The sequence below is a fragment of the Lissotriton vulgaris genome, chromosome 3_1 (genome assembly GCF_964263255.1).
Source record: "Lissotriton vulgaris chromosome 3_1, aLisVul1.2, whole genome shotgun sequence".
NCBI classification, from domain to species: domain Eukaryota; kingdom Metazoa; phylum Chordata; class Amphibia; order Caudata; family Salamandridae; genus Lissotriton; species Lissotriton vulgaris.
In genome coordinates this window covers 1,472,839,577-1,472,855,615 of record NC_141689.1, presented here as the reverse complement: position 1 = coordinate 1,472,855,615, position 16,039 = coordinate 1,472,839,577, and the positions used below count along the sequence as shown (strand labels likewise).

Genomic DNA, 16,039 nt, shown 5'->3' with positions numbered 1-16,039 from the left:
CAGGATTGAAAACCTACCCCAATATTACAGTTTGGAATGTAATCTTGCTGTTTTTATGTTTTCCTACAACAGACATTAAGGTCTATCCAGTTAAATGTCCTTCCAAACCAACCTCAGAGAAATATCATCACAATTATTATATTTCCTGCTGAATCTGGTGGTTTCCCTACACTGGAATACCGAGGAGTGACTTTTTCTCTGTTGATTTTGAAAAAGAGTGGGTGACACAAACTCTTTGGCCCTGATTATGAGTGGACTGATGACTTCTCTGCAAACCTCTGTGTGCAAAGGTTACAATTTCGAGTTTTTTGGCATTTACTGCTGCTGGTATTTACTGGGTGTGTTCAGTATCCCATCTTAATTAAATTTCAGGAAGTCAAACCTGCCAGATTTCAACTAGGGAAAACAGTATGGTATCACTGTGACATACACATTTTGGTGCAGTAAGCAAGAAAATACTCAAGCTATTCCCCAAAAACCTGGAATAGGTGCAATTTACCTCATCCGATGTTTTTAGGGCCCTGGGGAGTCGGATGTTATCACAAACAATAAATAGCACCTACTTCTCCAAAACAGTCATATTCAGGAATTTTGTGGATACCAATACAAATGGGGGAAACACAAAAACAACATAACATCCAATGCTGTTCCTTCTTCAGATAGTAGAGAACGTCTTCAGGGCAAGATATTGTGCAATTTTTCTCCCTAGGTAGAGTCAGCTGTTAAGCCTGTAGTTTCATATCCATACTAATACGTATACTCAATCACATCATAATGAAGAGACATGTCAGGCATGTCTTGCATGATGTAGGTCACATTTCAAATATTGTGAAACATGTTGCTTCAGACCGTGTTTGAATGTATGAATTGGTATGAATATGAAACTGCAGGATTAGCTGTTCAATCTACCTTGGCATAAATAACGTGCAATCTCTTGGCATGAAGAAGTTCTATATTGTGAAAGGAATGAAACTCACTGGCTCTTATGTTGTTTTTGCAATGAAGAATGAGGAACACTTTTAAGTTCCACTTTGGACTTCCTGTCATTTAATTACAGTTTAGAATGTGCTCTCCTTTATTTGGATGTATTGACTGCTTCTGCACATGTCTGCAAGTCCCAGCTGGGAAGAAGGAGAAAGAACACCTGAGCACAGAATCTAAATAAAGGATTAACCATCTGTGTTCTTGATTTCCATTTTGGCCACAGCTGTCTCTATTGTGTACCTTTTGTAGATATAGATAACCCTTATGCTGCCTGTTGGACACAACCATTTTTGCAGGGTTATCTCCAAATGTTTTGCCATCCTCTGACTATTTTCTGACATTCTTTTTGTTGGCTTTAGGACTCTGGGCACTTTACCACTGCTAATCAGTGCTAAAGTGCATGTGCTCTCTCTAAAACATGGTATGATTGGTATATACCAGTTTTGTATATTTAATTTATTTATAAGTCCCTTGTAAAGTGATATACCATATACCCAGGGCCTGTAAATTAAATGCTACTAGTGGGCCTGCAGTACTGCTTGTGCCACTCACAGAAGTAGCATTTCAAACCTGTCTTAGGCCTGCCACTGCATGACCTGAGTGCAAGTTTACTGCCACATTGACTTGACAACTAAACTACTTGCCAAGTCTTAAACTCCCCTCTTACTCCCTATAGGTCACCCCTAAGGTAGGCTATAGGTAGCCCTATGGGCAGGATGCTATATAAGTAAAAGGTAGGACATATGCCTTTATGGTGTAGCATGTCCTGGTAGTGACAAAAAGCCTATTTTGTTTCTCAGTACTGTGAGGCCTACTCCTCTCATAGGCTAGCATTGGGAATTCCCTTATATATTTTTAATTTGCAATTCCTGATCTGACAGGAGTAGCTTTGCCATCTTTGGTATGTTTAGAATGGTAGTGATAAATCCTGCCTACTGGTGTAGTTGGATGTTACATTACTATTTTACAAATGCCACTTTTAGAAAGTCCGCATTTCTCTCTGCTTATGACTCTTTGTGCTTCGCAGCCTGACTCCGAATCACGTATGGTCCAGGGTGACAGCTAAACTTTGTGCAAACGTATCACACAGGAAGGGTTGGGTGTGACAAGTTACATCTGCATACTGATGGTCTTCTGGGGCTGGAAGAGAGAAGGGCATTCATTCTTTATATGTGTATAGGCTGTGTCCTGCCTTTACACAAAGTGTGATTTACCCCCACTGATGTCTGTAATCAGGGGTGGGGTCAAAAGTGAATGTTGTCACTACTAAGGTTTCCTTTGAAGTTCCCAGTGTCTGCCCAAAATTGACTCTGAATCCGGCCCCTCAAGTCACCTGCAAGTTGTACATAGTGGGTGCTTTATCCTCTCCTAGCGGGTTTTGCTCACTGGTTGCACTGAGTGCGTGTGGAGCACTTTGTTCAGAAAAAGTCAGAGCATGCTGAGCGCTTTACCACCATGCCCTCTGAGCTGTAAGCCCTGTGTGTATTGTTTATGCCTCTCACTATATCACCCTTTTTCGGACTGCAGGGCTTGCTTCATGATGCACTCTTGTCGCACAAGCAGGGCAGGCTCTTTGGAGAAGATCACCATGTCAACCAGGGAAAATATACTCCTGGCGTTTTGTGTGAGCAGCCAAGTGTGGGGGGTTGCTGAGGAATACCGGCGGGCCCCCCGAGGCTCACCGAAATTCCTACTGTAGTCTCTTCCCTTCTTTGTACCAAGCAAGTATCACTCTCCTGCAGCGGTTCAGCGAGTTGTGACACTGCAGCCCAAGACCAGGAGAAGTTTTCGACATGATTCGCTCACTCATGACCCAGAACCAGAATTAAGGAAGGTACTGAGTTGCAGTTATCTGTACAGCGTGTTCACGGGCAGCTACGCTTGGGCACAGGGAGAGAAAGGGACATGGCTGTGTCTCTTGCTGGGGTCCTGAACTTGGGCCTTCCTCCCTGTTACTCTGCAGGACATAGTTTGGGGACTTCACTTCACTAGGTTAATCACTGCATTGCGTGCTCTTTGGCGCCTACATTTGGCTGTTTCAAACACGGGTGACCCAGATAGATCTTCCCTCAGAATTTGGTAGCATGCCCCCCCCATGTTATCATATCTTGGGGCACTTATTCGTAGGATTGGTGGCATTATAGGGTGAGTCCTTGATGGAGACCCCCCACTCATAAACATGCCAAACACAGAGAACTGTCTAAATTACTGTAATTCATGTAGTATGTGTGCAGGTATTTCTGTAACCAGGCTCTCACCAGGCTTTTCTCCTTGATCAATGGCTTTTCTCCTTGATCAATGGCTATTATCTGCTTGCAATACCATCGCCCCTTTAAAAAATATTAAAACCAGGCGCCCTCATGACGCCCAGCATTGGTTTATGGACCAACTGAAGGCAGATAAACTGGCCTTACGTCAGGCGGAGCGCCGTTGGAGGCGTAATTACGACCACCAGCTGATATTTGATTTTGTGGACCGTTTGAGAACCTACAAAAAATCTATCCTATTGGTCAAGACTATCTACTTTTCTCAAAAAATCATGGAGTCCGCCTCTAAGACAAAGGATATTTTCTCCATTGTGAATGAGCTCTCCCTACCAGACCGAGTCACCCTTCAACCTCAACCTTCCCAATCCTTGTGTGACTCACTTAATGTTTTCTTTACCGATAAAATCATCACCATTAAGAACAATATTCCTTTGCCCTCATCCCCCCACCCCCCTCCCTTGCCTCCTAGAAACCCTTGCTGCTTGGATACCTTTCCTCCGATCTCTCTTTCAGAGTTCTGTTCACTCCTGCATAAAGTGAGCTCTGGCTCCCCTATCGACTGCTGTTCTCCCCAGGTTCTTAGGGAAATCTTTTTGGCCTGCCCTGATCCTCCCCTGGCTTTACTCAACAACTCGTTGGCGACAGGGGTGGTTCCGGATTCCTTTAAACAGGCAGTGGTGACACCAATCCTAAAAAAGACCAATGCCGACCCCACGGTCTTAAGCATTTATAGAACCATTTCCCTTCTCCCCTAGTTGGCGAAAATTTTAGAGACCTATGTCACCCGCTGCCTGAGCGCCTTCATTGAGACTTCTTCTTTCCTGGAGGCCCAACAAGCCGGATTCCGCCCCCTCCATTCCACCGAGTCGGTTATTGTGGCTATCATGGACACCCTCAGAAAGGGCGCCGATAATAACATCCCTCAAGCCCTTGTCCTATTGGACCTATCGGCGGCTTTTGACACGGTCGATCATGCAATACTGATCGACCGTGTCAGGAACGCCGGTATTCAGGGCATGGCTCTTGAGCGGGTCAAGTCCTTTTTGGATAATCGCTTTCAGGCAGTGCATTTGTCTACCTTCTCGGCTTCCTACTCTCCCTTGTCCTGCGGTGTCCCTCAGGGCTCCGCTTTATACCCTTTATTATTTAATTTATACATGCAACCCCTGATCTTTTCCCTTCGTAAGTCCGCCGCCACCATCTTCAATTATGCGGATGATTTGCAGTTAATTTTTCCCACTGATACCTCCCTCTCCTCCTGTATTACTTTTCAGTCCACCATGCTTGAGATCTCTGAGTGGATGTATCATAGCCAACTCAAACTAAATCCTACTAAGACTGAGCTTGTTCTGGTGGGAGGAGCAGCCAATCTATGGAATGACAGCTTTTGGCCTCCCTCACTAGGGTTCCCTCCCCGTCCTGTCAACTCTGTGAAGAGTCTTGGCGTGGTCATTTCTAGTGACTTATCCATGGGGCCCCAGATCAGTGCGGTGACGTCATCCTGCTTTTTCCAACTACGCAGGATACAAAAAATCTGTAGATTTCTTACCAGAGACGCACTGATCCTTGTCATCATGGCCCTGGTTACGTCAAGAATTGACTACGCCAACACTCTGTATGCCGGTGCATACCTCCTTCACAAGTTGCAACTTGTGCAAAATCAGGCTGCACGCCTGGTTTATCACCAACCTCGACACCAACATGTCATGCCGCTACTGCGGAGCCTTCATTGGCTCCCTGTAGCCAAGCGTTGCATCTTTAAACTGGGCTGCACGATCTTTAAAGCCCTATCTGAAAATGCTATGTTCCTTCGAGAAACCTCCGCTCCTCTGGCCACAATCTGCTAGTCATTCCAAAAACTAAACGGAAAAAACATGGCGGCTCCTGTTTTTCTTTCTGCGCCCCCAAAAACTGGAATGCTTTCCCGCCTGCCATCCGTCACTGCCCTACCTATGGCTGTTTTCGTAAACTGTTAAAAACGTATCTTTTCCAGTCTGCTTTTGAGTAAAACACACGTCCCTGCCTCCCCGCATTTGTCATGAGCGCCATGAAACCGTACGGTGTCCGAGCGCGGTACAAAACTTTTTACCATACCATACCATACCAACCCATGGTTGGTGGTAAATACCATATAAAATGTAATAGGGCACAGGTATTCATGTTCATGGTGATATTTGGTGACTCCTGTATCTACTTCGTAATCTGATTTTCATTCCATGGCCTATGTATTGACTAAGGTTACTCGAGTGCTCATTATGATCTTTGATGATTCATGTGCCTGATCTAATCCACCTGCTCCGTTTCATGTCCTGATGCTATTGTGTATGTCGTTTTGACTCTTGCATTGTCAGGATAATGAGCACGACCTCGGGATTGGCATAGAATGCACAGTATTTAGGATTCATGTTGTTATGGTCTATGCTTGATGTACAATATTTATTTTTTGTATAATACTCTTTTGAGTCTCATTATTGGTGTATTCATTGTGTTACCAGTGTGAGTGTGTTACGCAACTGCTTTACACATTACCTCTGATGAGGAACCTGCTTGCTCTGCGCCACGTTACCAGAGGGCGAGCACAGGTTTTATTTGGTGTTTCTTACCCTGCCTGACTAGAGTGGTGGGTTCTGCCGAACTTAGGTGCATACTCTAGTCAACCAGAAACCCCATTTCTAACACTGCCACACTGGCATTTCTGGGAATTTAGGGTGCTGGAAAACCTAATAAGAGACAACGGACTTCAACTAGTAGGTTTTCAGTCCTTTTGTATTTTAGGAACACACCTAGCTTCCCCTGTGCTCTTTTACTCAGCAATAGTAGACATCTGTTAAATTTGGTATGCTCATATCAAACATATGTCCACAGAGGGGGACTCTTAGCCTCTCTAACAGTCAGAGATCATTTTCAATATTATGTATTCAGTAAGGCCTGGGACACAAATATCCCTTGCGGGCGACGTTTCAATTTCAGGATCAATTTCTTCAAGGAATGTAGACATCATAATCATTTATGGGTTCAAATAATATTAAGAGCACATTAATGTTTCTAATTACCCACACACCTGCCATCGAACTAGAATTTGACTGATGCATATTTGACAGCATGCTAAAAAGGCAAAATATGCATTCAGTCACTTTTCCCGAGCCCCAAATTATTAAAACAAAAATATTCCAATGACACGTTCTCAAGATTAATTACTTGGAGTTACTGAATGATCATTCTGACGACGTAGACGAGACCAGTTTTCTCTTCTATCTGCTCAAAGAATCATTTCTTTCTCTCCTTTTCTCTCACAAGCTCATTCATTCTTTGTCTCTGTCTTCCTCTTTTGGACTCTCAATTCTTTATTTTCTCCCTCACTCTTCTCCCACTCCCATGATGTCTCTCTGCCAGTCTTCAACTCTTTTTCTCCTCCACTAATTGTCTCGCTCTCCTGTCTCTATCTTTCTCTGCATGTTCCACTCTCTTTTCCCCCTCATTCATCTTCTAGAACTCTGTCTATCATTTTTTTTTCTTTGGAGTTTGTTATAGCGCAAGCTAGACCCGAGACATCGGGTATCAGAGCGCTTTACATGAGCACCAGTTTCGTTTACAGATGGACATGTTAATTTTTGGTAGGCATTGGGAGATTAAGTGATTTGCCCAGAATCACAGCATGCTCAGCGTTGGTGCTGAGACTCGAACCCGGTTCCCCCGCTTCGAGGTCGACTGCTCTAACCTTAAGGCTACATCCTCCTCTTACCTTTAGCTCTATTCTCTCTTTCGTTCTTCTCTAGCTCTGTTTCTTTCTTGTTCCCTTTTTCTCTCAGCCAAGAGTCATTGACTTTGACACGAGGGCCTTAAGCTTACTACCTTTCAATTGTAAAGGATATTTGAAAGTGCACCTATGCAGTATTTGATTGATAAACACTCCCTTGTTCCTGACATTTCTTTAAAAGTTCCTATTTGTATAATGGTGAGCTTATATAGCAGTACTATATTTGTTCTGTTCCCTTCTATATTTTGTAGTCTTCTCATTAATCTTCTTTACTTTGCTCTACAATTAATGATGCTTGACCAATAAGTCCATATCTCAATAAAGTCTTAGTTCCTTGCAAATGTCAAAAAATAAATTGTACTCATCCATCATCAGGTCCTTCGCCACCTTTCTTAAAGCAAACTATCTACGGTGTGTGCAGTGTGTTAGAGCTGATCAATCACCCCTCTTGAACGTCCTTGTCACTTTGACATATAAAAAGACTTCTGTTGCTCAGTCTGTCTACAAGAGAAGGGCTCATAATACAGTTCAAGAAGCCTCTCCTACTTTATAAAGAGAGACTTAAAAGGTAATGGCCTTCCTTATAGAAGAAATACAACTCACAATACATTACTAAGCTTCTGAGATTGTTTCTTCACATGATGGCAATGTAATTACATTTTATCACCTCAGTTAAGGCCATTAGGCCAGTGCATTGTGGTTCTGGAATATTAAAGAAGGAATATTCAGTGCCTATAATATTATGACCAGAATATCAAGAACAAAAATATCAACTGGTTGGTATGTATAGCGTTTGTATACCTAACTCCACATCTACGTATCTTGGCTATATATTGTTAAGGTATATAGATGCAAAGTTAAGAATATTAAGGGCCTTATTTATATGTTTGGTGGGGTGATGGACCGCCAAACCCACGGTGGTGGTGCGGCTACCACCACACCAGTAGTCCAACCACCATGTTACAAATTGGGAGGCCAGACCGTCATGGGACCGCTGCTGCTGCCAGGGATACACAATCCCTGGCGGTCTTGCAGAGTCTGAGGCCTCTAATATGTTGGTGGTGCTGTTGAGGCACTGCCAAGCATATTAGGAGTTTCCTCACTGCCAGAGTTTTTAAAATGTGGTGGTGAGAAAACAGTGTGGGCCCTATAGGGCCCCCTGCTGCTTCTGCCCCTGGGGATACATCGAGGGGGGCACATGGTGTGCGCAAGGTATGGACTTTGCAGTGTATGGCCTTCAGGAACGTGCAATGGTATTCCCATTGTGGTGACTTGCTAAGGCTCACGTATGAGTCTTAGCACTGCACTGCCGCCCAACCTGGATTCCAGTCTAAATCCGGCGTGCAGTCTCAATATGGCTTTGGCTGTGTGGCAGCGAGGCGTTCGCATGGTGGCTTGCTGTAACACTGCCAAGGTCATAAGAAGGCCCTAAGTATACAGTGCACTTGCCTCCTCAATATTTTGCTTTTCAATATTTTGATCATGATATTGTAACCATTTGATTTGATATTCTGGTCATGATATTTGAGATTGCACCCAGCGAGTGGGAAATATAATCCATGTTTAAAGCACCAACTGCAGAGCTCGCACTTTCATCATACAGACATAATTTCCTGTGCTTAATCATACATCTGAACTTTTGGCAATGGCAAAATAGCCACTTGCATTTCATCCTCAAGAGAAAACGCTTGAATATGTTTCCACAATTTTATTCAATATTTCTTATTTTCACAGGGATTGCTGATGATAATGACGTTATCAAAGCAGTGGTGAATTGACTCTGGATTGGGCATTTTTATACTGGCAGTCACTCAATGGAGTGGATTTTTACAGCTATTCTGTGCTTTCTGTTTCTTTTGGGGGGCATATTTATAAACTACCACCAGCATTATTAATACCATCCTTTCTGTAATGAGGCTACGGGGACATCTGCAGGGGCATCCCAGCCGCAGACTTCATTTACAGCTTGCATTTGTGAGTGTTAGGATCCCATATGACAGTGAGTGCAGATTGTGTCTTTCTGGACTTGTGTGTGCTTTCAAAGGCACTTTAGTCACAGCTGACTGGTTTCATGACTATGCTGCCCTGTGATGGAACTACTGAGTATTTCCTAAAGTCGGACCAGGGATATAAATCTATGTGACTGAGGGCCAAATTATCAAGAATGGGCGATACATTATCGCCGCTTTTATCGACAGGAAACTGCCGCTAAATCGGTGATCATAGGCTTGGTAATATGTCCTTGTGAATTCCCATAGAAGCCTAGGTTCTGGTGTTAATCTGGGCTTCTATGGGAATTCACAAGGGCATATTACCAAGCCCATTATTGCCGCTTTAGCTGCAGTTTCCTGGCGATAAAAGCGGCGATAACGCCCTTTCTTGATAATATGGCCCTGAGTTTCTCTGATACCAATAAGACCATCACGTGGCTGTTTTAGTTTGAAAGTATCTCTGGAGATTCATGTACAAAAGGTGAGGTGCATGGAACCCGATTCACAATCCAAGTATGCACAACTCTTCAATACCTTTGAAAGCCAATTCATTTTTTCTAAATTTGATTTATTTCCTAAATGTACATAAGCAGCACACTGAGTGCAAATCTTCTTCTCAATGCACTTGATAGCAGTCTGATCCTCTGACATTATTGCTTATGCATTCACAATGCTCATCATCCTTCTATATTTCAAATGTAAAGGAATGCAAAGTCAGATTTCTTATGGGATATCACAAAGAATTCCTATATACGTTTCAAGTGTGCTGTAAAGAATTATTTGAATGTGGATAATCATTTTTGGAGCCTAACATGCCCTTCCCACATCCGAGAGAATACATTGAGGCATTGCAACAACTATGGCGATACTTTTTTTGTTACAAAAATATGGTTCTAGTCTCAAAAAGACGCCAATCCGTGCAGCAAATATTTGCATCTATGATATGTATAGACTTAGGCATTTTCATAATTTGACGCGATGCTAGAGTGTGGCATAGAAGTCTAAGCAAATCATACATTTTTCCTATGGTGACCTGTATTTATTGCAGTGGGCTGTCTACATGGTAGACAATTCACTCATAGATTCAAAGATTCAAAGATAGCTTTATTCGGTATTTGACAAACACCATATAAGCAAACATTACAAAAATGCGATTAAAACAACGTTATTTAAACATTTACATACTAAAAAGGAGATTGTTACAAAAAATACATATTCATTACCCTAGTCATTCAATTAATCTAATATTAAAAACCCTTTAAAATTTTTTTTTCTAGAAAGCGATTGATATATGTATCGTTATATTTGCATGATAGAAGGGTCGAGGTAAATATGACATATTTATGTATTATATGGTGTTATTAGGCACAGAATAATACTTCTACAAACCCTCAACCTACTAATCGCTTCTCATAGACCCTCTACATTTTATAATAAACGACAGGAATTTTACCATCACTCCAATAGTGCATTCGTCTTGAAGCAACAATTCACTCTAGAATGTTTGGTATATGAAAACACCATTTTTTTCTCCCCGGGAATACACACTTATCATGGAAAAAATGTGAAATTACAAGAAGTGAGTTGAGATTTATTCAATAAAATATACGGCACAGTAGAAGGATTGATGGAGGGTAGTAAGTATGCTGTTCTCCAATTAGTAATTTACATCTATTGCTTAGACACCCAGCTTGTATTTAAAATGTTTTTACCGACCCAGCACAGGTCAATATAAATAGAGAAACAGAGACAGAATGACCCTGTTGCTTGACTTCTACACATAAACAAGCATATTAAGTGCAACTTCATTTCTGGTGCTCATGCTTTCTACAATAGCTGATCAGAGATTACCAGCCTTACCTTTAACACCAGTTCTCCCATCAGTCCATTCCAGGTCCCATCCTCTTGCGCACTTCCGTATTTGTGATCTGGAGCAATGTAGATCTCATACTTGAAGCCCAAGTAATTGGCTAAGGCGTCTAGGACATCGATGGAGAAGCCCTGGTATTTCTTTGGTTTACCCAAGACATTTTCAGAAACCATCACAAATGGTTCCTCCTGCACAGTGAAAAAAGACATTCTTAGGAAGCAAGGCAATGGGTCCCCAGATTCTTTCTAAACAAAATACAGGTGAATTTAGTGTAACAAAGGGAATGAATGTACTAATCAGGCCCCTGCTGCACAGACATCATAGAATTTGAGCAAAAAACTTTTATGTAACATTCTAGAAGCATGTGTTATACAATTATCATCAAAACATATTACATTGAAAATATGAGGATCTACTTTATACAGTTGTGTATATATCATAGCTACAGACATAGATACATATACATTGGCACCGATGGAAGCTAATGGCTGCCATAACCATCTAGTCAACCTATGACCATGCCTATGGCGACACTGATGACTTCGCTCAGACTACTAAAAAGCTATAACATAATGAATACGCTCAAGTATCTGATTTAGAGATATAGCAATTTTGTTATTAATGTTATCCCTCCTTTCTCCTGGTAGAAGAAGTGCCATGCTACCTTCAGTGAAAAATTTTCTTATGTTAATTCTTACCCTCTTCTCCTTCAACCTTGAAAAAGCCTTGCCTCATATGTCTTTATAGCATTATGATTTCTGCAATACGCTCACCAGTTCTTGTGTAAAGTATAAAAATGGCACTTTGTTTTCTCTACTCTCCTGGCTATCTTCCAAATTATACAAAGTTAACTCTAGCATCACCCTTCCTAGGATATCTGACACTAACGCTGAACAAATATGGTCCATCATTCCATAAACGTTTCCAGTGTACCTTAACCCTTCCGGATCTTCAGGGCTAGGTACAACTCTTGCTGAGACTGCTTCAACAATATTTTATACAGTGATATCAATATACTCCTTTCTGTGCTTGATGAGCATCCCTATGCACTTAACATTCCTAAGAAACTAGTCGACATGCTTAACATAATGTATGTGGCATTTCCTCGGTGTGATACTCCCCAGGATTTATCCCATCGTGCATTGCTCCCCAGGCTTTCTCTTCCCCAAATGGAAGCTTTTGCATTTGCAAAAATAAATCAAAATTACTACCACCTGCTATACCAGCCATTCAGCAGATCTTGGTGAAACAATTCCACCAGGAATTGTTCAATCCAATTCCTTCATGATGATCGACCACTCCTTGATACGGCATTGTATTTAATTTTGTTATTTATTATCACCAGACCAACACCAGGTTACAGATCTCCAGTTTCACTACTGTCTCCAGTGAAAAAGTATCCAAAACTCTTTGATTTCTAGCAAGACCTTAAAAAACTCCTGCAGAAGCCCAGTTTCATCACGTCTGGCCTAATGATCTTATCCATCCTAAATCGATCTGCTTTGGCTTCATCTGCCACAAATGTGCTTATATTCATCCTTTCCCATTTGTTTCAAGATCCTTCAACTGTGCTCGAAAATCAATGATTAAAACTGCGGAAAAGAGCACAATGTAAACAATATATAAATCAAACAATTCAGCTTTCACCCAATCGAACATAACATACTATTTTCAAAGGTATGATTTAATTCCTGGCCTTTCAGAATGAACCAAACATGTTTTGAGCCATTGCAGATGTTGTTATTTTCACTTCCATTCATGGACATCCTTTACGGATCACAAGAGGTAATGCTAGCTCCCCCTGGCTTGCCCTTGATGACCCACTGGCACTGCCTTTGCGACCCTAGTCCTCAGAGGTTGCAAAAACAGAGCCAAGAACAGAGTGTAAACAGTGTCCTAATGAGCACTGTTTACTTTCTGCAGCTTGTGATGTTACCTGGTTCATTACTCTGGAAGTTCTGCCAAAACAAAAATTCATCAATGTAATGCGCACTGTTATGATTACTTAAAAATGATTGAAGACATAAAAAGCAACAGGTTGTGTTTTTTTTATTGAGAATAATGAAAATCGATGTGTCTGAGAAAAATCTTACCCTCTCTGCTTCTCATGAGAGATAGTGTGTTACAAGAGAATATATATTCGCAGAAGACAAAGTTTTGTAACTTATTTGTAAAATTCATGGCATCTTTTATTGTTACTCTTTGATAACTCAATTGTTTAATTCTTTTTTAACAACAAATGATTTGCTTACTATTTATTGTTTTAATACTTGTTGCTTGTATGAATTTTATTTGCACTTTTATGGTCTTTGACCGAAATAAAGTTATCAAATGTAAAATGAATATATATCAAACGTTTTTAATGATATGAAATAATGCAATTCAATAACACAATTTAATATATGGTCCACATGAATTAGAATCCATGAACATTCAGACGATTATTTTTCAAATCTCTCTTTTATGCATCTCTCAGTAGTTTATAAATACATTTTTCTTTCAGATATTCCGGGAATACCCCTCAAGTCATGACAGTTTGTGTTATAAATAATTTTGCTTTCCTGTGTCGTTTTGTGGTTCTGTAGCCTTCTTTTGGAAGGAATACATACTTTTTAATGTAATAAAAATAGAAATGAGTAACTGTTGTGTTGTGATATTAATCAAGCAATTATTATGAGAACTTAGCAGCAGCATTGTACATCATAATGGTATCATCAGGGCCTAGGTAATGGGGCATCACGTTCAGGGAAGATTCAAGGTCAAAACTCATATGTCACTTCCTGTTATGCCATTGAGGTCAAAGAATATGTGATGCCACTTCCACTACCACTGTTTGTTTGATGAATTGACCTCTATGCTTCCATTCGGACTCTGACTCACATAGCAGCTCATTCAGCACAACCTTTCTTTTGAAAATACCTTCCTTTTTCAGATATCACCTAGTCTGGCATTGATTGGAAGGGGTCTTAATGGAAGACATATATTGACATACAAGAGTAGGATTTCAGATAGATTGGTTGCACTAAAACCTTTAATTAAAAACATGATTGTACAAGATTCCAGGACATTTATGACCCATTGATCAGCTCAACAATCCAAAGCTGTGTTAATTAATTGAAAGCTTGATTTGTGTTTAGAAAATATGCAACATTTTGCTACACTATAATAATTATAAATGCTTCTACACATACAAAAAATAATATACATAAAAAGCTATTTATCCTTTAGTAAGAAGATATCTTAGGCATAAATAAGGAAATAAAAGGTATTGGGCACATCTAGTGCGAAGTAAAGATTTTTGTGAGCAAGAGGAAGATTGTAGTTGAAGAAGAATTTCCATACATTAATCATTACAGTGTTTCATTAATTGTACTTGCCGACTATGTAAGTGGCTATTTATTTTGAAATGGACAAAGCTCAACGTTCTTTACATCAAGCTCTACGAAAATAGTGATCACAATGCCAGCAACAATAACAACTAATCAACCCAGAAATTATGGATTGTTTCACCAACTAATTAAATTCACAGTCCAATGCAAATGTATATTGACTGTTGATGATAAATCGGGTGACCTTTGACAAAGCCAATCATGTTCGCATTTTAATAGTGAAAGGTTCTTCACAAGCATGACTTGTAACAGAAAACATACAGGGGACTATTCACAAAGGTAATTTCAGTTGTCAGTAAATCTACATGCACAAGTTTACTCTTACACTTTCCATTAAATTTACAACTTTTGGATATTTGCTACAACGTGTAGTCTCAGTGGACGGTGCCTGATTTGTTAGTGTAAAGTTAGTAATAGTAAATTTTCACATTTAGGTGGAATTAGGTAAAGGTCTCTGCCACTGGGGAGAAGATTCACCTATGGTAACAGGTAGGAACATTCTAAAACATTTATTACACTCAAAAAATGACCAAGAATATCTTCAAGTTACACATTAGCATAAACTTATTTCGTATATTTAAAACAATATATAAAACTAATAAAAACATGTACAGCACTTTGAAAAGGTTTATTTAAACAAAGTACTCATGTAAAGGAAAATGTTTATATTTATTAATTATCAATTACAAGTTACCAAAAGTTATGGATATATGAATTAAAAAAATTATGAAGCTATTAAAACATAAAATTAAATTTTTTTAAACTACAAAAACTTAATAAAATACTCTAAATGAAAATAATATGGTATGTTTTTCTATATATAATTTTAAAATCTTTAATTGAATGTATGTATATTTAAAAAAAACATTAATTTTAACATTATTTCTTTTTTTCAATATGGTTCACTTTTAAGTCCATACTTCCTTTATTTTCTATAGGAGGGTGTTGCAGTAACAATGGTTGGCCGTGGGTGCTGAACGTTCTCCAGATCTAAGTTGAATTGCATTTGCATCTGTTTTGGGACTTTCTTTAAATATAGTAACTATAGAAGTGCAGTTTGTAAATAGCAATGGGTTTACTCTTTGTGGATGGGCGGATGTCTCTTCATAAACCCCTCATTACTCTTCCCACAACCCCTCCCATTTAGTGGTAAGTATTCCTCATTTTCCCCTTCTCTCTCCACAGGTGGGACAGACTTCTGCACTGAAACAGTAAGAGTGGTGGTTGCAGAGGCGGAGACCACCACACATAGGTTAGTGAATGGTATTTTGTAGTACAAGGGTGGTATTACTTTAACACTACTAAACGTACTACAAAATGCAGTTTGTGACTAAACCCTATAACGTGGTACCCTGCATCACTGTGTGCAACCCTGAAAGTGAAAAGCCATGTGATTGGCGGTTTATAAAGGCACACTTTGCCAAACCAGTCTACATGCACCCTCGTAAGCAAGGCATACATTGCCGTGATAGTTTTCCATATTGCCAAGTCACATTCTATATTTCCACTGTATGAAAATCAGATATTGACATGGCACTTTGCAAAGTTCATACAGTTTCAACATTTTTGGCAGTTACCCAATATGCAAAGCACACCATTCTATGCCATTTTCCACTAAGTTGCTCTAGTAGAAAGAATATATAGTCATGTTAGTTTTCATGATGTCATGGCTGTTTCTACCTTAGAAAGTATAAAATTCCCACCAAGTCCCTCAAATTCCTCCATTGTGTTCTAGTTTCTACAATGCCCCTATTTGCACATCTTGTGCTGTCATAACAGCC

General features: G+C 40.1%; 1 protein-coding gene across 1 annotated transcript in view; it reads right to left on the bottom strand.

The window, feature by feature from the left end:
* Window positions 1–16,039, bottom strand: part of GRID2 (glutamate ionotropic receptor delta type subunit 2) — a 2,654,005-nt gene that overhangs the window by 541,666 nt on the left and 2,096,300 nt on the right. The window contains exon 10 of the mRNA XM_086961940.1: window positions 10,860–11,057. Within this exon, the coding sequence (XP_086818066.1) occupies window positions 10,860–11,057 (198 nt within the window). The remainder of the gene's footprint in view (window positions 1–10,859; window positions 11,058–16,039) is intronic.